At 43.8% G+C, this 22,511-nt stretch overlaps 1 protein-coding gene across 4 annotated transcripts in view; it reads left to right on the top strand.

The window, feature by feature from the left end:
* LOC119183468 (uncharacterized) overlaps positions 1-21,136 on the top strand; it is a 63,831-nt gene extending 42,695 nt beyond the window's left edge. For 2 of the 4 annotated variants that reach the window (XM_075869354.1, XM_075869353.1), the window contains exons 2-6: positions 11,407-11,536; positions 14,019-14,114; positions 16,911-16,949; positions 18,460-18,568; positions 20,943-21,136. In XM_075869354.1, coding sequence (XP_075725469.1) covers positions 14,045-14,114; positions 16,911-16,949; positions 18,460-18,568; positions 20,943-21,060 — 336 coding nt within the window. In that variant the 5' untranslated portion in view covers positions 11,407-11,536; positions 14,019-14,044 and the 3' untranslated portion in view covers positions 21,061-21,136. Of the gene's footprint in view, positions 1-11,356; positions 11,537-14,018; positions 14,115-16,910; positions 16,950-18,459; positions 18,569-20,942 lie in introns of all 4 variants that reach the window. The other 2 variants (XM_075869352.1, XM_075869356.1) reach the window with 2 other exon arrangements.
* Positions 21,137-22,511: the final 1,375 nt, after the last annotated feature.

Genomic DNA, 22,511 nt, shown 5'->3' with positions numbered 1-22,511 from the left:
AAAAGCCGATAAATACAGCATCTGTGTAAACCAATTTGTGCAAAGAGTCATGTAAATCCGTAGATAATTCAAATAATTGTGTCTGGCAAGACCGCTTGTACCTGAACCCTTGTTGATTTTCGAATAACACTTTATTAGTATTAAGATGTCTCATTATGTGGGAGTATATTATATGTTCGAGGAGTTTACAACAAACTGATGTGAGTGAAATCGGGCGGTAGTTTTTTGGACTTGAGGGATCACCAGATTTATAAATGGGTATAACGTGACCAGATTTCCAATCGTCAGGGACGCACCCAGAATCAAGCGATTGCTGAAAAATTAAGGACAATAAAAACGATGATACGTGACTAGTTAACTTGGGTTTTAGCAGCGCGAAAAATGCACAAAAGACAAGAAAGGGACGAGACAAGCAGTGCTTGTCTCGTCCCTTTCTTGTCTTTTGTGCATTTTTCGCGCTGCTAAAACCCAAGTATGCCATACCAACTAGCCCAGTCAACCGCTCTATTACGTGACTAGTTAACTTTAGTAGTTTTGAGCTGATGCCGTCAGGTCCAGGGCTGGACCGAAGCGGAAGTCTAGCAATTGCACGTGATACACCTACTTCCAATACGATAATAGGCTCGCTTGGGCAAGTAATTGGAGTAGAAGTGACGGAACAGGACTCGTCAAGAGGTGGTTCTTCTGCAAAAACTTCGCTAAAGACATTGTTTAGAACCTCGGCACATTCAGAGGTGGGTACAATCGACCCATTTGCGTCTTTTAATGTTATTATAGTGTCCGTATCCTTAGGGTTAAGAACTCGCCAAAACTTTTTCGGATCAGATTTTAACAGATTCGGCAGCGTATCATTGAAATAATAATCCTTAGCTTCTTCAATAGCTTTTTCTGACTCCCGAGCTAGTTCTTTATACCTATTCCAAGTGCGGTGACTGTTAATTTGCGAAGCCTTTTTGTAAGCTCTTTTCTTTTTGTTTAGGCAACTTTTAACCTTCTTTGAAAACCAGGGAGCACTTGTTTGTGATGTGAAGGAAACCACAGGAATGCACGTATTTTCAATTTTTTTAAGGAAGTCCCGATATATTATCCAGTTTTCATTTGTTGTATGATTGCTAAATTTGTTCAGAAAAGAACACAAAAACTCGGTTAACATGCAATTAATTTTTTCAATATCTGCTTTTTTGTAATTTAGTATGCGTTTAGGCTTTATTTTATTGTTAAGAAGAGGCAGAGGGTGGGAACAGTGTACTACTCTGTGGTCACTAATTTCATCAAGGACTTGGACTACAACGTTTGTCGGATTGTTTGTAAAAATTAAGTCGAGGATGTGATGGCCGCGCGTCGGTGCAGTTACCATTTGAGTTAGGTGAAATAGTTTTAAGGTACGAAGGAAGCGAGATATTTCAAGTCCGACAGACATTGATAGCGATGATGGTGTGACCCAGTTAATAAAGGGGTAATTGAAATCACCGCCAAGCAGCAAGACACACTGAGGAAATTTGTTAAAAATTAATTCTAGTACATGGGTTAGGCGATCAACAAAATCTGGTTTGCTGTCAGGCGGCCGATAGCAGACCCCGATAACACAAGTGCAGCCATCAAATTGGGTTTTTACGCAGAGTAGCTCGAGAGTGGTATCAATAGTAACAAGGGAGGGTTGATAAGAGTTTCTTACACCTATTAAGACGCCACCGCCCCGAGACAAAGTTCTATCTTTACGGAAGACCATGAAATAATCTGGAAGTGATAGTTCACAATTGCGTATGTCTTCACGGAGCCATGTTTCAGTGCCTAGAATTATATCAGCGGAGCATGCGTGACCTACTGAAAGCAACAAGTCAACTTTATTTATAATGCTACGGAAGTTAGCGAGAAGAATAGATAGGTTTTGAACTTTTGTTTTTCTAGGCTTGAATCGGACAGCTTGTCAATCCGTGATGGGAATTTTCGGAGGGTCTGCCTGAACTACTCTTGCGGAAACCGCGTCATAGTGGTATATGTGTCCTCTGAGCTTCAGTTTGTTATATCGTATGCTGTAGCGTTCATCCTTCTCTTTGTTCTGTTTAGCGAAATCGCGGAGCATTTTCCTTGCGAACTGTATTTTAGGGGAGAAATCTTCCTCGAGCCAGACTTTAGGTTCAGTGTTTTTGAGTTTATGCGCAATTCGAAGAAGGGAATCCTTCGTCTTGAAATTCAAGAACTTTATTATCAGTGGGCACGTAAAAGCAGGACGAGGCTGCCCAATTCGATGCGCCCGTTCAATGTCACCGGGTTGCAAGTTTATTTTTAGTTTCGAGGAACAGAAATCCCTGACTAATTTTTTGCTAGCCTCATAGTCATCTTTCTCCTCTTCCACTAAACCTTTAATTAGCAAGTTATTTCTTCGTGAACGATTATTTAAGTTATCGACAACACCTTCAAGGTCACCATTAGTCCGCGACAAAGTCATTTTAAATTCCTCAAGTGTGTCATTCACTGCTTTGACGCCCGTGCCTGTTTCAGGTACTATAGGTAGTTTTTGTTCAACTGCGCAAACTCGGGACCAAATGTCAGCAACATCCCGTTGAATTTCGTTTAAAGTTGCTGTAATGGCGTCAAAGTTCTTTTTGTTAGTTTCAATGCATTCTTTCAGTGGAGCATACACATCATCTACTCTGGGGCCTGGATTGGCTTCAATATCTCCAGCACAGAGCAAAAGCAACGTTAGGCAAATTAAAAGTGCTAGAGAGGGTTTGGGGCACAAGACACACAGAAGGCGGGACTCTGCATAAGGGCGTTGAGCATCCGCTATCTTTTTTCTGCAGCAGTTTCTAAAGCTTCCGATACGAACCCTGTAGGTTGCAATGTCAACCCCCATGACACAAGAGACCAGGAGTGTAAGGCAAAATACAACAGTGGGGAATTAGCAGCCACAGAAAAGGGTAAAAAAATAAAACAAAAACAACTAGGGTTCTAGTGCGTACCTATAACAAAGCAGGAAGGTGTTTGATTTCTGCGCTGCGTGGCCGCATATCCCGGAGGGTCAGGGGCGAGCAGTCCTTTTATGCTGAGCGGTGGCGCTGCGACAGCACTTAGCTCTTCTTGGTCTGTGACGTCAGACAGCCGAGACGATGGCCCTTCCCTATCACCTTCCAGGCAAGAGCAGCACGACGCACGGGCAGCAGGCGGTGATGATGGCCGATATCTATAACAAAGCAGGAAGGTGTTTGATTTCTGCGCTGCGTGGCCGCATATCCCGGAGGGTCAGGGGCGAGCAGTCCTTTTATGCTGAGCGGTGGCGCTGCGACAGCACTTAGCTCTTCTTGGTCTGTGACGTCAGACAGCCGAGACGATGGCCCTTCCCTATCACCTTCCAGGCAAGAGCAGCACGACGCACGGGCAGCAGGCGGTGATGATGGCCGATATCTATAACAAAGCAGGAAGGTGTTTGATTTCTGCGCTGCGTGGCCGCATATCCCGGAGGGTCAGGGGCGAGCAGTCCTTTTATGCTGAGCGGTGGCGCTGCGACAGCACTTAGCTCTTCTTGGTCTGTTACGTCAGACAGCCGAGACGATGGCCCTTCCCTATCACCTTCCAGGCAAGAGCAGCACAACGCACGGGCAGCTGGCGGTGATGATGGCCGATATCTATAACAAAGCAGGAAGGTGTTTGATTTCTGCGCTGCGTGGCCGCATATCCCGGAGGGTCAGGGGCGAGCAGTCCTTTTATGCTGAGCGGTGGCGCTGCGACAGCACTTAGCTCTTCTTGGTCTGTGACGTCAGACAGCCGAGACGATGGCCCTTCCCTATCACCTTCCAGGCAAGAGCAGCACGACGCACAGGCAGCAGGCGGTGATGATGGCCGATATCTATAACAAAGCAGGAAGGTGTTTGATTTCTGCGCTGCGTGGCCGCATATCCCGGAGGGTCAGGGGCGAGCAGTCCTTTTATGCTGAGCGGTGGCGCTGCGACAGCACTTAGCTCTTCTTGGTCTGTGACAGACAGCCGAGACGATGGCCCTTCCCTATCACCTTCCAGGCAAGAGCAGCACGACGCACAGGCAGCAGGCGGTGATGATGGCCGATATCTATAACAAAGCAGGAAGGTGTTTGATTTCTGCGCTGCGTGGCCGCATATACCGGAGGGTCAGGGGCGAGCAGTCCTTTTATGCTGAGCGGTGGCGCTGCGACAGCACTTAGCTCTTCTTGGTCTGTGACGTCAGACAGCCGAGACGATGGCCCTTCCCTATCACCTTCCAGGCAAGAGCAGCACGACGCACGGGCAGCAGGCGGTGATGATGGCCGATATCTATAACAAAGCAGGAAGGTGTTTGATTTCTGCGCTGCGTGGCCGCATATCCCCTTTGGGGCCCTTACTACAACAGTTCTGATTACACGACAGCGTGTGGACGACGAAATATACGCAGTTATCAAAAACCTTGAAGGGCGTAACACTTTCAATCCCCGATGTATTTCCCGAAGTCTGTCGCCATTCTGCCTGCGAAATGGGGTCCTGTAAAAATACAACTCCAACGGCTGTGAGAAAGCCTGTCTTCTAGTCGTGCCAACTAACATGCATGACGACGTTCTTCTTGCCAGCCATGATGAGCCCACATCTGGTCACTTAGGTCACTCTCGAATGCTCGCTCGAGCGGCACGATTGTACTACTAGCCTAAGCTTTCCGCATCCGTTAAGCGATACGTGAAAAGCTGCCGGGAATGTCAACGCAGCAAATATCCGCCACTGAAGCCCAAGGGCTTCTACAATCAATGGAACCAACTGGGGTGCCGTTTGATCAAATAGGAATGGATTTACTGGGGCCCTTTCCACTGTCATCTGCCGGCAACCAGTGGGTCATAGTGGCCACAGACGTTTTGACTATGTACGCCAAAACAAAGGTACTAAAATGCACTACAGCTTCTGATGTGGCTGAAATTTTTATGGACCTGATTGTTCTTCGACATGACACCCCGTCGTGCGTAATCACATACAGAGGAACCGCATTCATGGCCCAACTCATTCATGACGTATTCAAGCTCAGCTACACGAGGCATCGTAGACCAACGACTTGACAGAGCGGCTCAACAAAACCATCGCTGGCATGTTAATTATGTGCGTAGCTGTTCACCATAAGACCTGGGACCAGGTGCTACCGTACGTCATATTTACCTACAATACTGCCGACCATGAAACTACGCGATTCACGCCTTTCTGTCTTGTCTACGGACGTGAGGTCCAAACCATGCTGGATGTGATGCTTCCACACAATCGCCACGCTTTGATCACGCCTGACGCTTTGCAGCTGACCCAGTACGTCGAAGAAACACGTCAGTTAGCACGCCTACACATTACGCACCCGCAGAGTACGATGCATGCCGCTACAACGCTCGCCATCAACAAGTTGACTACCATTCAGGTGATCAAGTTTGGGTGTGGACTCCAGTCCGGCGCCAGGGATTCTCAGAAAAACTGCTTTGTCGCCACTTTGGACCGCACAAAGTGTTGCGACGCGTGAGCAATGTGAACTATGAGGTAGTCCCTCACGGGGCCTTCTCGCCACGGCGTCGAAGGCACCCCTCGGAGATTGTGCACGTCGTGCGACTGAAGCCAGACTTCAAGCGGTAGTGCGACTGTGCATGAACCTTATTGCTCTGTTTTGTGTATGCCCGTATTAGGTGTTGATTTACCCCGCCTTTTCTTTGTTCCTTAGAGTATTGAAGGGATGCCTATTTTTTGTCAGAGGGGGAGTAATGCCCCTTGCCCACAAGGTACGGTGAGCGCGAGCATGTCTGCTCGCTAGAATAGAATATGTTATGGGTTGTTGTTATTAAGTCAGTCATCTTGCCAGTTTTCTGTGCGTGAGCGCCTCCTTGCCGGCTCAGTCCTTCTTGAGTAGACCTTTCATAGCACATGACAATATATATATATATATATATATATATCTATATATATATATATATATATATATATATATATATATATATATATATATATATATATATATATATATATATATATATATATATATATATATAGGGGTTGCTCTGCTCGGCGCTGATATTTCAGAACGTATATTGTTTGTAGTACAACGTTTCGTCTTTGGACATAAGGGCATCCTAAGAAAGACTTGAAACGATTTATTCCTGAGGAAGCTGAATTCTGGCTTTGGAGTCACGCAGACGGGAGATCTAATATAGGTGGCATACGCACGAATTCAGGGCAGATGAGCCTTCTAAGAACCGTCCCGATTATCAGAATGGCTTTAGACAGAAAGTACTACAGCCAGAGTACGAGTTCCTGCTATAAAAAAACCACGCAAACTAAGACCCTGACCTCGGAAACACTGAAATTATCTACGAACGACAAGGCGCCACAGGTCTGTGAAGCGCTTGTGCCCCCTGTGCCGATCCTTCGCCGGCAACTAAGAGAGCTTCGACATTTATGCAGTTTATCGCTTGAAGACCTCGAAACTTTGGTTGAAGTATGTGACGTACCTCTGAACCGTACAATTTAAACAACTAAGACAAACTCCGTCATGACTACGTTTACCTTGATCGCGTGCGAAATACCTGCTGGTGAAACGTGAGTCCTTACTTCTAACATGGGATGCGTTCCACAGACAATATTTGGATAAGTCACAAGCGTCCTTTTTTTTCAAAAAAGCACTTTTTTGGAGACATGGTTCCACTTTACTAAACAAAAGCTTCACGGTGTTGGCGTGAGAGATACTTGTCTTTTTTGTACGTTATGCGGTGCTACCTAACGACAAAAAAGTTTTCTGTTTATGATTATGATGCCAATGATGATAATTATCATCATTTAATATTATATTATTAGTATTAGGTTAAGTTTTATTGGTGCAAGGGCACCTAAAGCCAATGAGCGTTAGTACAAGCGTTATTTCATTTCAAGATATTGATTGATTGATTGATATGTGGGGTTTAACGTCCCAAAACCACCATATGATTACGAGAAACGCCGTAGTGGAGGGCTCCGGAAATTTCGACCACCTGGGGTTCTTTACGTGCACCCAAATCTGAGCACACGGGCCTACAAAATTTCCGCCTCTATCGGAAATGCAGCCGCCGCAGCCGGGTTTTGAACCCACGACCAGCGAATCAGCAGCCAAATATCTTAGCCACTAGACCACCACGACAGGGCCATTTCAAGTTATTCGTACAAAATATAAAACAAATGCCGTGTAGGGAGTGTCTATAAAATATTTAAAACAGTGCATTTAAAAGAAACGTCACGTTGTTACGGGCCTTGATTTCGCACGAGCCAGCAAGGCCCGAGACCCTCCCGGCTGAAGTCTTTGCCTGAGCAAACACTTCATCAAGGCTGAGACATACTTGTTTTTTTCCACACCAGGTGGTACCACACGTGTGAGGCCCAGCCTAGTATCTAAGATGGAATGATATAATTGTTCGAAATTTTACTTCCGCAAGATAACGAACAAGCCTCTTCTTAAGGACAAACATTTCATCGAGTGATAAAAACAACGCTGGATGGAGTGGAATATGATACCGATAGAGCTCCCTGAAATGAGTCTGTCGTGCTTGGTAATGCACAGGGCATTGAATGAGGACATGCAAATTGTTAGACTTTCTCCACAGTGTATATATGTAGGTGGATTAGTGCCTGTCAAAAGGTGTTTATGAGTGGCATAAGTGTGGCCTATTCTGGGCCAGGTTAGAGTGACCTCAGTGAATCTTTGAGTTTTCGAAGCATAACTTCCTTTAGTTGGAGTTTTACTAGGTGAAACATGTTGTCGACCTGCTTGTCCCATTCATCTTGCTATTGGATGTGTAGCCCTCTACGTACAACAGGTCATAGATCCACCCCCAGATCAGTGGTTATATTTATGGTTTGTCTATCAGCGGCTTCTCGTGCATTTTGTCTGCTATTTCGTTGCCCGAAATCCCAGAATGACCTGGAACCCAGCAAATAACAATAGAAAGTTTCCGGATATAGGCTGCATAGATTTTATTAAGGAGCTTGTTGAAAGTGGGTTCTTGCTGTACTTGCCACAAGACAGTGCCATGACAACACCTAAAAAATTTGTGTACACTAATGACTTTTATATCTTGTGTTGTATAAAGTGTTGTATAATAAGCAGGATGCCATAGCCTTCCGCCGGGAAAAGGCTAGTATGTGTATGCATGGTTCTGGTGTCTGAGCACTTTTGTTCGTAGGCTGCACAGGATACAGATGTTTGAGACGTTGAGTCATATGAGAAGAATGTGGCTGAACAATATTTGTGTTCAAGGGACAAGAAATGTTGTGCACTAGGACAATTTTTCATTTTGAGGTTTTTGAAAGATCAGTAACAAGTGGTTGGACACTGTTGCCAGAGAGGCATCTGTTCGGAATGGTCACTTTCCTGAAAGTCATTGAAAAAAATTTCTAGTTTTCTACTCCAGGTGGTATAGCCAATGGAAACGGTGGGGCGATAGAAGGGTGGTTTGGGTGTAACTGAGTAGTGGATACATCATTCTTAAGTGTTGAGAATGGGTGCTGCTTAAGAGATTCTTACAACTGCATAGTTCACTCCTAGATACGTGCGTATATAGTCCAGTGGCCATTGATCTGGCTCTGCATAAAGGCTGCGGATAGGGCTGGTACGGAGGCACCAAGTGCCTGCCGGATACCGAAGTGGTATACCGGGTCCAATAGTTGGAGTGCTGTCCTTGAAGCTGACTGATATACTATGCATCCGTAGTCTATGCGTGACAAAACCAGGCTTCTGAACAAAGATATGAGACAGTGCTTGTCTGTCTCCCACGACTCATGCGATAAAATTTTTAAAAGGTTCGTGGTCTCGAAACAACTTAGCTTCAGCTGAACGAAGGTGAGTTTAGCATCGAAAATTACTCAAAAAATTATCGTTCCTTCGCGATGACTAAGCTTTGTCCATTCATTAGTATGCAGGGGTCAGGATGTACACTTCTTCGTCTGGAGAAAAGCGCACTAGTAGTCCTGTCAGTGTTAAACACAAAACTATTCCCATCAGCCCATTTCGCAAGGCGGTTAACACCTAACTGTATCTGGCGTTCGCATGCAGTCAAGTTACACGATTTGAAACTTATTTGGATGTCGTCCAGATATACGGAGTGCGATATCGTCCGTAGAATAACAAAGCCGAGAAAGTTCATATTAACTATATTTAGTGTGCAGCTTAGTACTCCTGCCTGCGGCACTTCATTTTCTTGAAGAAGTGTGCGCGATATCGCAGTGTCTATTTTTACACGGGACTTCCTTTCAGACAGCTAATCTCTTAAAATGGTAATTAACCGGCCGCATATTCTAAAAGACGATAGGTATTGTAGGATTCTGTATCGCCAGTCAGTATCATATGCGTTCTCACGATGAAAGAAAACAGACAGACAATATTGATTGTGTAAAAACAAGTCACGTATATATGACTCGAGCAGGACAATATTGTCAGTCTTCGGATTTAGCTGTACCGAAGCCGGACTTGCATGGGTCCAATATACCGTTGTATTTTAAGTAATGGACTGAACGGCGGGTAATCAAGTTTTCAAACACTTTGAGGAGGGAGCTTATGAGGGCGATATGCCTGTAACTATTTACCGAAGAGGGATATTCACCCTGTTTCAGGATTGTAATTACTATTGCCACTTTCCAAGTAGATGATATTTTGACGGTATCGAAAATCTTGTTGTAAAGTGCTAAAAGGCAGTTCAGGGTTTCCTCAGGGAAATTTCCGATAATTTCATAGGTAATTGTATCAGAACAAGGGGCAGAACGTCCATTGGCACCAAGGGCAAGCTTCAGTTCATGTGGTGTTAGTGGATTATTGTATGCTTCTGATACAGGCTTGTGCGGGCGCAGAGGTACACTTTCAGCTATACTTTTGTGGCGTAAGAAATTCGCGTTATAATTTTCTGAGCTTGATATTTTCTCAAAATTTTCGCCAAGAGCATTTGCCTGTTCTTCTATTGTATCACCCTTGTCAATCTCCAAGGAGAAGGACTTGCGGCATTGTCCTTTAAGTTTACGCCCCCTATTTTACACCTTGCTGGCGTCTGTGTACGAGTTTATTGATTGTATGTAGTGTGTCTAGCTTTCCCGTTTGGCTATATGGTGAATACGCCGGCCACTCGCCCTCCAACTTCTGAGGTTTATGAAGTTTTCTATAGCTGGGTATCGAGAAAAAGTGATCATGCTTTGTTTTGCCGTTTTTAGCAAGTTCGCACTCATGATTCCACCATGGCTTTGCGTTGATCTTATTATTGCTAGACTGTGGTATGCAATTTTTAGCACAAGTGAGGATATATTAGGAGATATAGTTGACCATCTCTTCTACACCCAAATGGTCGACCTCTTCGAGGCGTATAGTACATAGCTCTAAATTTCACCCAGTTTGCACTATGAAAGTTCCACTTTTAGGACAAAATAGTTGGTCATCCCGTTGTCTTGTTACTAAAAGAGTCGGAAAAAGGACACTTTAATGTGGATTATAAATAACTAAATAACTTCCGAATCTAGGTAAAGTAGCAGTGATGATGACCCAATGGCTAAATATATGCATGAATAAGCATTGTGTGTCGTCTGTAGTATGTTGGCTCTGCCTTATTAAACAGACATGCTCCAAATGAGAGAAGGTAGTTTACTATAGCGCGGCCTCTCGCATCACACCTGGTATCAGCCCATAACAAACTTTGAGAATTTAAATCTCCAATTACAACATATGGTTCCGCGAGCTGATCAATCAGATTTTCGAACTCTGTTTAATTGAACGATTAGTCTGGGAGAGGGTATGTAGATGGAACATATAGTTATCAAATGATTGAATAGAGCAGCGTGAACAGCCACAACCTCAAGAGAACTTATTAGCGGAGTGCGCTGGCATGCTACGCTTCTTCGTGCAATTATTGCCACACCTCTCGATGAGAAAAAGCCACCATTTTAATGTTTATGAATAACCGCCTATTCCTTTTAAAAATTCATGTGAATTGCCTTCAAAAGGAGTTCCTTGAACATGAAACAACACTTTAGCTTGATAGTCATTTAGTAAATCTTTAATATCACCAAGGTTGTGAAACATGCCCCGGCCTTGCACTGTAGTGTTTGTGTGATCATATTGAGAAAAACTGTATTTGTTCTGTGTTGACATGAACGTGCTAGAGATATGGGTTAAAGAGAGGTAACCCTTCAGGTTACCGACCCTTTGGCGGAGCGGTTACAGGATGTTTTTTTTCTTTCTTATGGCACTGCAAAGAGCGCTGATCTTTAGTCGTCAACGACGCTGGTGTTCGTCCATCAATTACCATTGCCTTCTTCAAGGCGCTGGAATGTCGAGGACTGCGCACAGAGACTTGCGTCTGCGACATTGAAATTCGATTTATCTTCAGGGCCTGTCGAGCCGAAGCCTGTAAACCCACCTTTGATGTTGGTGACGCAGCAATAGCAGCAGCCACCCGAGGGGTGAACGAGGTGACTACTGGGCCACTATTGGTGACCGCAGTGGACTGCCGAGGCGCTTGTGGCACTAACCCCTGTTGCACCACCTCGGCAAAACAAGTGTGATCAAGGTATGACACACGGTTTCTCGCTTCACGAATTGTTAAGTTTTCTTTTACATTTAGTATGATGATCTCTTTTTCGATCTTCTATTTAAGACATGTTCTAGACTAGGCTGGATGACTTCCGTCACAGTTCACACAATGTGGAGATGATTCGCAATCGTCCGACTTGTGTCTTTATTGGAGCTGCATTTGGCACATATCTGCTTTCCCCGGCATGTCTGGGATCCGTGCCCGTACCGCTGGCACTTAAAGCGTCACCGAGGGTTCGGGATGTACAGCCTCCCGCGAAGTTTGATGTAGCCTGCATCTAGTGTGGGAGGGAGCACACACCTTTCAAATGTGCTTGGTGTGGATCTGCTCATTCTTTTGGCGAATCAGCATTCTTTGAATCATTATAACATGTGGAGTCTGGAAGCCATCTAGATCGAAGTTTCTCATCACTGACGCGCAAGAAGTCATCTTTCTATATTATACCATGGCTCAAGTTCATTGTTCTATCTGCAGACACGTTTACTAGTACGTCATCAATACATTTCAAATCATTCAATTTCTCAAATAGGTCTTTGCCCTCAAGTTCGAGTAAAAATCACCACTACACATTTTCGTGGCCTTGTAGTCTGGTCCAATGATGCTTCCAAGGCATTTTGACACGAGGAAAACAGACAATTTCCGAGCAGTTAGGCTGCCCCCAGAATGTATTACATAATATTTTGGGAAATTATCAGTGCTTTGCAAGAAGAAATGGAAAGGTGCTTCGGTGCGCCGTCTTTTTTTAGGGCGCTCAAGAAAAAAGAAAGCTTGCTTAGCCATGAAACACTGTGTTCGGCGACAGCGCCAACCACCATCCATGCAGCCCAACAAAGGTACGCGGCAAGACAACGAAGCCTGCACATCGCCAGCATTACACTGTCAATTTAAACGACTATAGAATACCCAATGTTGGTTACCTACACGAGGTTAACTTTCGCTGCCAGGAAACAATGAAGTAAATAGAAAAAAAGAAGACGGGATATATTCAAAAAGGAGAAAAAGACGAAGATGTAGGGAGAGAGATATAGAAAAAGGCGACTACCGATTTCCCCTCGGCGGGTCAGCCGAGAGGGTGCCGTTTACGTGGAGCCAAGGCCAAAGGGGTGTGTTGCCTGTGCGGGGAGCCTTAAAAGTCTTATCACCCAGCGTCGGCTCAACCGCCACAATTTTCTTTTCTCTGGACACAGCTTAGCCACGCGTGGCTAGGCGTGGAAGAGGCCAGGACCCCACGTTAGCTAGGGTCCATGATGTCACTACATACCAAATGCCTGCTTGCGCAGACGCTACTGCAGGGAATGATCATCATCATTGTCATCATAATCAGCAGCAGCAACAATATATTTATCAGTCTGACTATACCCACTGCAAAGCAAGAGCCCCGCTCATGTTTTTAAATATTTGTTTGACAATACGTGATTACCGTGGTGCAAGAGACGAAAAGCGACATTGTTAGTCATCTCACTAGGCCTCTAGCACCACACTGTACATTCTTCGCACACATGTACCACCAATTAAACCTGTCCTGTGCTTTCTGCTGGCCCGACATACTTGCGAACTTCTCAATCTCATCGGTCCACCTAATTCGTCTGTCTTCTGCGCGTTTTCTTTCTCTTGGAATCCTATCTGTTGACCTGAAGACGGCTAGTATTCTTGCCTATGCGCGTGGTGCACGGACAATGCCTATTTCTTGTTTACATCCTTGCTTATGGGGAGGCGTTAGAAATGAGATGTCTGCAACACGCCCAAGATACTCGACGAACTGATTATCGACGACATAACTGCTGCGTCGACTCTTTAGATATATAGGAAGCAATATAACCTTTCGACAGTGTGAGCTAGCTATTCCGTTGTGCAATCATTGGCAACAGACTGCTAGTGTGTGATGATGAGAGTGGTGATCAGAGCCACTATTGTATTATATATTGTATGCAGGACATCACATTTGCCTGATTTTTTGTTCGCACTTCACATAGGCTTGCTCATTTAAAACATTACATCAGAGGCTTTCAAAAACAGTTTTAATGAGAGAAGATGTGTTGTCTAATGATTTATCATTAAGCAAGATAGCGTAACATTATGAGTTTAAAGACATCGCCAGAAAAACTAAAAACCATTCAGATCTCAAGAGTAAGGACTCAGTAATCATGGCGATAGTTATATCGCGAGAACAAGACGACGACACGGAAACAAGAAGGACACGAAAGACACGAGTCTTTCACGAGACATGTGTCTTTTATGTCCTTCTTGTCTCCGCGTCGTCTTTTTGTTCTCGCGCTATAACTATCGTCATGCCATACCAACTAGCCAGAGCTGCCACACTTCTCAGTAATCATGTTTTTTTTTCCTACCAAAGATGCTTCTCAAGACTTTGCACTGACAGAATTCCAATTTATTCCGGAAAACGTTATGAAAATAAAGTATATTTTTGTTTCAATCATGCCTCTTTTTTATTTTGCAGATCCATATCTATTTCTTAAAGCCAGGATGATGAAAATTACTCTATGTGCAGTGATTTTGCTACAGGCATCTTTATACCTTTGTGAACGTGTCATAGGTCAGTGAAATATGCATTTTCTTGCGTGTTGAAAAAAACTCGATCTAAAAATTTGTTTTTCTGTAACAGCACTACAGTGATAACAATTACTGGTATTGTTGCACAAAAGGCAACAATTTCTTGCCGACTCTATAGGAATAAATTATGTAACGATAATGTGATAATGAGCTAAAACTATCTGTGCTATATGAAGGAGATATACTTTTGGAGTAGTTTGCTATCCCAGTGCGCACTCGAAGTGAATAACTATAAATTTCTAACATGTACCTATTGCAGCAAGTAAACGCTTGGTGCGTTTACTAAACGTATTTTGCCTACATTTGCAAAAATAAACGCTTGTTTTTATGTAAATTCAGTATGTTTTGAAAACACACAAATAGAAACATTTTAAATGCGAAGCTTTTTTTAACAATCTTCGGCGATTTTGAGCGTATCTATCTATCTATCTATCTATCTATCTATCTATCTATCTATCTATCTATCTATCTATCTATCTATCTATCTATCTATCTATCTATCTATCTATCTACCTATCTATCTATCTATCTATCTATCTATCTATCTATCTATCTATCTATCTATCTATCTATCTACCTGTCTATCTATCTATCTATCTATCTATCTATCTATCTATCTATCTATCTATCCGCCTACGCCTTTTAGCTCTCCTGACCGTTTCGATAATGGTATCGGTACCAAACTGGGTATGGCATAACATGACTGTATAAAGAACATATTTACCTAATTATAACATGAAAACCATGATATGTATGCCGTCAATATCATGATTTACATTTCATGGTCCAGCAGCTCTTGCGGTGGTTTCGTTCACATAGCATGTTGCAAAACTGGTACGGTATGGCATTATTGCATGGCGAACACAAGCGATAGACCCTAACATGAAAATTATGACATGCGTGTCATGTAGCAACATGACTAAATGTGCTCGCGGCCGTTTTGCTAGCGTCACATATGAAAAATTTGGTATTACGGTTCGTGAATGAATGACGAAGGTATGTAAATAATGCAAACGTGTTAGTCATGAGATGCGTGTCATGTAACAACATGACTACATGCCACGCTGATGATGAGCTGGCGGCCGTTTCGCTAGCTTCACTTATACCAAATTTGGTTTTATGGGACGTGAATGGATGCCGAAGGTATGATAATGCTGCAAACACGATAAACATGAAATGCGGGTCGTGTAACAACATAACTGCATGCTACACTCATGATGTTCTCACGGCCATTTCGCTAGCTTCACTTGTACCAAGCTTGGTATTACGTGACGCGAACGGACGACATAGGTAAATGACACATCCAAACACGATAATCACGACATGCATGTCATGTCACAACATGACTACAAGCCACACATATAATGCGCTTGCGGCCTTTCGCTGGCTTCACATATGCCGAATTTGGTATTACGCGACGCCAATAAATGACGAAGTTGTGTGACTGGTACAAATATACCATACATGAGATGCGTGTCATGTGAGAACAAGACTATATGCCACAGTCGAGCCGCCAATACATTTCGACGTGACGTGGTTCGCGTGCTCATCGGCGTTCGTCTCGTCGCGTCACGCCGGCGATGCCACACCAGGCGACCACCTGCCGGCCCATGGCCGCACCCGGGTTGCTTTTACGCATGCGCTTTCGAGCGCGCCCGGCATCCCTCCATCACGAAGAGAAGCACTCTGGTTAGAACTAGCTAACTTCTTAAGTGTGAAATGCTGCATGTTGCATTTCGTGCCAATTGCCGCCGGGCTACGCCGACGGACGCTAGTTGCGGCGGTCGTGCCTGGTGTGGCATTATACAATTTTCTCGCGTATTGCTAACGGACGCCGGTCGCACTGGACGCAGTTGGCGTCATACTGAAGAGTTCTCGTGTTTTGCTAGCGTAGCGTCACTGCACCTAGCATGCGCTCATCAATGTTATGACGCAGTATGTTGAGCCCTTGATTATGCGCTCGCAGGCGTTTTGCTAGCTTCACTTATACCGAACCTATATCGAGCTACGTGACGATATTGAAAGACCAATGTATATGACTGGTGCCGGCATAATAATTATGACCCGCGTACTATGTAGGAACATGACAACATACCACGCTCATGAAGCACTCGCGACCGTTTCGCTACCTCCTAATAACCAAATTGGGTATCACGTGACGTTAATGGACGAAGAAGGTATTTGACACGTCCAAACATAATAGTCACGATATGAGTTTCATTTAAAGCATGGCTACACGTTACACTTATAGTGTGCTCGTGGCCGTTCCACTGGTTCAACATATACAAAATTTGGTATCGGGTGACGTTAATTGATGACGAAGGTAAATGACACGTCTAAGCATGATAATCATGACTTGGACATCATGTACAGCGCAATCTAGCTCCACCTCCTAACGTTGTGTTGATTTTAAACCTACGTATCAACATTCCTCCTTCGTGCTTCGCATGCCGTTAATTACTAATGTACGTGCGATGTGCCATTTTTTTTGTATATTTTTCTAGCATGAGTAATGTAGATACAAAACTACCCATTGCCTCTTAAGGTTGACGTTATTATCATACAACTCTGCATAGCTCAATCCTGTGCCTAAGCCAGTAACTAGAAAGATTTGTATTTCACGCTAAATAGTTTGCATGGTTTCTTTTTGCTATCATGGTCTAGTGATCTTTTAGATTGCAGGACGTAGTATCAATTATATAGGTATTCTTTGCGCGGTTAGGTAAGGTTGCTTCAAGGACGAGGTTATTAAAATCATTCTTTGTTCTGTCTACAATAGACTTTAAAGATTGCATACCCGGACCTACCCCAACCTATGGTAAGAAAACCTCTTTTATTGATAAAGTTTCAAGCTCCCCGATTGATTTCTCTTTTGCAATGTGTGTTTCTTGTCGGAGTGCATAAGATAGATTGTGCATGATAGCATATATCAAGTCAACAAAGAGAAGCGTTAAATTGAAATACTACAACACATAAGAAAGAATACAGGAATTGTTCTCATTTAAATTTGTCACTGTTTTAATGGTCACCCAGGATGCAGGACGACTGACGAGAAACTTCTTATTGTTTTGTCCTGTTTTGAACCGTAACATAAGTTGAGGCCCTTAAATGGGCTGTGCGAAACACAAAAATACTAAGTGGTTTGTATATACATTGCGTCCTTGTGAAGTATTAGGTTTCTGGTGTATTCGTTAAAAACTAGTGTGAATGCGGATTTTTTTGGTTTTTTGTCTCTTTGTCGGGCATGATTTTTAACACATTTGTTAAATGATATATAAACGAATATCAGTGTTCGTGAAAACTTTTCATTCGGTTCAACACTGCGTTGCAGCACATACATTTCTGGAGTACAAAAAGTACTAGAGCTTGACCGAGCTGACTCATCGATAAATATGGAAGGGCAGAATAACAACTTCTGATTATGCGCGTTCGTATTTACGTTTAAATGTTTTGCGTCTGCAGCAGAAGCTTTGTTTACAGCTCAAACAGTATTTTCACCCTGATTCCCCTCAAGCTGCCCAATGCAGCTTTTTCACGTGATGTACTCGCAACCTTGTTGCTCAATAAGCTCAATTCAGTTCAAGAATTATTTCAATCTTGAAGTACTAACTGATAGGGAAATACGTGCAGAAGCAGAAAGTTAAGATCTTGAAGAAGATGTATAGTGTTTCAAAGGAATTATTTTGAGTGAAACAATAACATGTATAAGAAAACTGCATTGTGGATCGATGAATGAACAGGGGCAGCCGATGTAGCAGCTGAAGATTTTAAGAAAACGCAGGAAATGATGGGTCACACATTGCGAAAGACAGTTGAGGGATCATCGTTTTGAGGATGGAATGTCAACGAAAACCTTTGAAGGAGACTCGGAAAATACAGCAGGTCATGTTTAGTGTTCCATCAAAAAATTATGTCGTCGTAAACACCTAATAGATCCCACAGGGTAAGGTATATTGGTTGTATTTGGAAAGGTTTTGGTTCTGAACTGAACGTGAAAGAGCGTGAAGATTGCAAATTCGATCATGAATATGACCGGGGTCGTTACATGAGTAGATGAAATAACCATGCAAGAACTGATGTTAGGCTGGATGATATATTGATATATCGGTGATATATTGTCAGAGCTTTCCAGGCAGCGCCATGTGAAAGAACCCCAGAATATACGAGATAACGTAATTTTTCACCACCCGTGTCGCAGCTGATTTCAACAGAAATAACTACTCGACAAACTTTCTGATTTGTGGCTGTAAGGGGAGTCATTCAGTATGCATCCAGTAAACAGTGGTACACCTTTGCGGCAACTCGGAAATTTGTTTGATCCTTCACAGTTAACTGCACCACTGAAAATATAACTGTACAGCACGGAAGAATTGAAGGCACGCCACCGCCGGTGTGCCAAGGCCTCTATTGTTGGAATGGAACCTTGACACCAATAGGGTAAGAGTGTTTTGTTCTGGCTGTTAGCTAATAGTAGTAATAACTACAAAATAAATAGTTCTAACCGACTATTTTAAAAACTGCTATGCGCCAATCACTAATTAATAAATTATACTTTCTAAAATATACGTTTGTGAGATAAATGGTACATCAGTTCTTTCCAAAGTGTTTCTGTGAGGCATTACCGAGAGTGCAGTGAATAACCCTCTCCTGACCAAATTCATTGAACGCGGGTACATTACACTACCCACAATTCGTCTTGAAAATTTAAACCAAGTGCTATTGAATTATCTATGATGGTTTTCAGGAAGATTGGTGCTCCTCACGGTGTAACTTTCTGTGTTGTTCCGGCTGAATTACCCCTCTTGCACTTGACATTGTATTTTAATGGTATATAAAATTTTGTGTACGTATTCAACTCATACTCCGCATGCCCTGCTTATAATATAACCATTCCGAAACAGCTACCATTGCGTTTCTAGTAGGATAACCTTCCTGAATACTGTGGGCTATGGCAGCATACTTGCCCAGATTTCATTCTTTTTTATCAGTGACTGTAACGGGACACTCTAGTTAAACTGTACTGAGTTATTCTCATACAAATGCACAGGTCGCAGTCACTGTATTATTTATTTATTGCCGTTATTGAGGCTTCTCTTGAAACATTTGGATGTCTTTCGTACGCACGAGGCATATATTGCTCTTGCACTATATTCGAAATTGTGGTATCATGAAAAAGAACTTTTTCCTAATTTATCAAGCTATAAAATAGTGTCTGCATTCTTGTAAGCGTGACAGTACATAATTGCACCGGTAAATAGAATCCTCCTTGGTCGGTATTGATGAGAATAATGCTACACTGACATCGCGATGCAACGGGATTTATTCATTACTCAGCTATATGTACCCAAACGTAGGTCACATGACACATTTCTCTGACAAGCATTACTATGATATCATTGCATAGTAGGCAGTGCATTCATGGCATGTCCTTATAAGAAAGGCGTTCATGGCATGGTCCTCATAAGAAAGGCATTCATGGCATATCCTTATAAGAAAGGCGCTGTCGACGTAATGCACTTATCTTAAAGCTTTTGTCATCCGCACAATTTGATATAAACCCGAATGTGGCTGTGCCCTATGGCAAACTAGCGAGAGATGAGATTGAGATGTAGAAATCTGGACATCTCAATATGTGAACACAATGGTAGGCCATGAATGAAATAAACTTGATGTCTTCCATGCACCGCAATTGATGTCTTTCATACCTCAACGTTAACCGGACTTAGTTGGCCACCGGTCATATAGTATTTCTTTTGACACCACTGGGCGTGTTTTGTGGGAACTAATGGCATGAACTGCATAAAATTACTTGAAATGCGCACTTTCCACGTTATTTCTGACATTGCCTTAAATACATAGATGACAGGCACTCACTGCAGGAATTTAAGCTGTTCAAGCCGCTTATGAAATATTTGAATGTTTCATATTACAAGTGTGTACAAACACCAATTGCGATTCCTAGACAGAGGTAAGCAGTGATACAGAAAAGTCTTGATAAACCATTGGGATTAACGCATTCATAGGCAACGTGGCCACTCGTTTCAGTTCGCTGTAGGATCTGTGTGCATTGCTTTAGTTGTGCGTAATATGGAACTGGAAAGGAAGGAAAACGCGTGAGAGAAAAGACAGAGATTCCAACTAGTTTTACATAATTGGTGTTCTACCCAGCCCAGGGGGAAGAGATGGGGAGAGATCGGAAAAAGAGTTAGGGAAGGGAGAAACAGAGGCGGAGCACACACACACATAATCTCACATGTAGCGCCGGTTGACTGTCTAGGGCGGTATATGGCATCACAGTCTACAGCCACCAAAACAAGTCTGTTGCCCTTAAGAATTCTAGCAATGCCTTAGTTGCCTAAATAGGCAAGCGAAAGGCTGTCGCTGGATCACAAGTGATCTCGCATTAACCTTCTTCTTCTTCAAGAGGAGCGCTTGTGATAATGGCTAGTCTATCAGCTAACTGAAGTGTGGGTCTGTCATGAAATAAACTACGCCTGCACTAGTAGGATTTCGGGCAGTATGTGGCTTGCCAGAAGGTAACAATAAAGCACCAAGGTATTGTTGTTGTGCCTTGTTGAATCGTCTCCCATGCATACGCACTTCTTTACACGATGGGTGTGTGCGCCTCTCAGCACTTTCTTCGCTCCAAGTTAATCAGTTTGCCCTACTCAGCTTCTTTCTCGTTACTTACCACAGCATGGAGTCTCAACATACGTAGGATCGGCCTTAATTCTTCGCGCTAATAAAAAGATAAGCGATCCCTCAAATAATTTCTCTAGAAACTTTTTACGTCTGCTCTTTTCTGTTTCAGATGTCCGTCACCAAAGCCTGTTAAAATTGACGCGTACACTGACGTTCCTCACAATGGATCATGGCCCCTGTGCTGTTATTATCAGCGTGAATGTGATTTCCAACAGTGGGAGTACTGAAATACGGGCTGGTTGGTGTACGGGAATGTTAACGGCAAAAAATAAATAGCTAAACAAATGAAGAAATGCTACCGGATTTAGCTTCTCCTTCGTTTTTTACCTTCTAATATAACTAATGCGTGCTCGGCCGTTTGGTTGGTTGGTAAGAACTTTATTGGAAGTCCAGCAGAGCTATTGCCGACCGGACCTCAGGTCTCCCGCGTGGGAACGTCAAGACTTTGCCTGACCACCGCCTCACGCGCCTGCTGGACGGCCCAGAGTTGGTCACCGAAGCTAGTGCTGCACAGGGCAGCGGTCAACCGCCGCGAAAAGGTTCCGGATTTAGCACCTTGCAGATTTCTAGCGCAGTCCCAGAGCATGTGACTTAATGTGGCAACCTCACTATGGCATATCTTGCATATATTCGTCGGATATATATTGGGGTATAGTCTGTTAAACAGCAATGGGTTGGGATACGTGTGCGTCTGCAGCTGTCGTAAAGACACCACCTGCATCCTGTTCAGCTTCTCGCTGGGTGGAGGAAAGGTTCGGCGGGCCAGGTGGAAAGCCTTGGTAATTCCATTATAAGTCGTCAAACGTTCTTTGGTGTTTCCCCATAGAGGACAGTCGCCGGCGCGGTTCACGAGCTCGCACGCCTTGGCATGTGCCGTCTCGTTTAGTTTGCGGTGTGTCTCCGATACCTCTCCCATGTGAGCCCGGGAACCACAGGAGTCTGTTTTGAAGCTCTGTCCCTTGATAAAATAATCTATTGCGCAGGACTTTGGCCACTCGTTGCGAAATCCATCCTTTGGCGAAGTTTCTTACTGCTTGTCTCAAATCACAGAGGACCGTAGTGCATGACGGATGCGTGAGCGCGAGTGCCACCGCTACTTCCTCCGCTTCTTGTGCGTGGTCACATTGAATACTTGCCGATATTCTCGCTTCGCCTTTCCAATTGACGACTATGACTGCAAATCGTGAGCGGTCTGCGTATTGAGCGGCGCCAACGAACCGCGTTCCCATTTCGTCGGCGTAAGTGCGCAAGAGAGCTCTTGCCCTGGCCACTCTTCTGCCTGGGTTGTGTTCCGGGTGAACGTTGCGTGGAATTGGCTCAACCTTTATCGTTTGTCGGATCGCGTCTGGCATAGCGACTTTCTGGCTTTGTTTGGTGTAATAACGGATGCCAAGACTTTCCATGATCTGGCATCCTGCTGTCGTGCCCGATAGTCTTTCAAGTTGTGAAGTGCGCTGCGCCTTGGCTATTTCGCGTAACGTGTTGTGAAGTCCAAGTTGAAGCAGCAGGTGCGTGCTGGTGGACTCGGGTAGACCCAGTGCCACCTTGTACACTCTGTGGATGATGACGCTGATCTTGGCTTCTTCTGCCTTGTACCACTTGTGAAATGCCGCACGTACGCAATATGACACATGACGAAAAAGTGTATAAGTCGTATGAGACTATCCTCTCTTATTCC

Source organism: Rhipicephalus microplus, chromosome 7 (assembly GCF_043290135.1).
Source record: "Rhipicephalus microplus isolate Deutch F79 chromosome 7, USDA_Rmic, whole genome shotgun sequence".
In the NCBI taxonomy this organism is placed as follows: Eukaryota; Metazoa; Arthropoda; class Arachnida; order Ixodida; family Ixodidae; genus Rhipicephalus; species Rhipicephalus microplus.
Note: the sequence above shows the minus strand (reverse complement) of the source record. Positions and strands in the feature narration are given on the sequence as shown.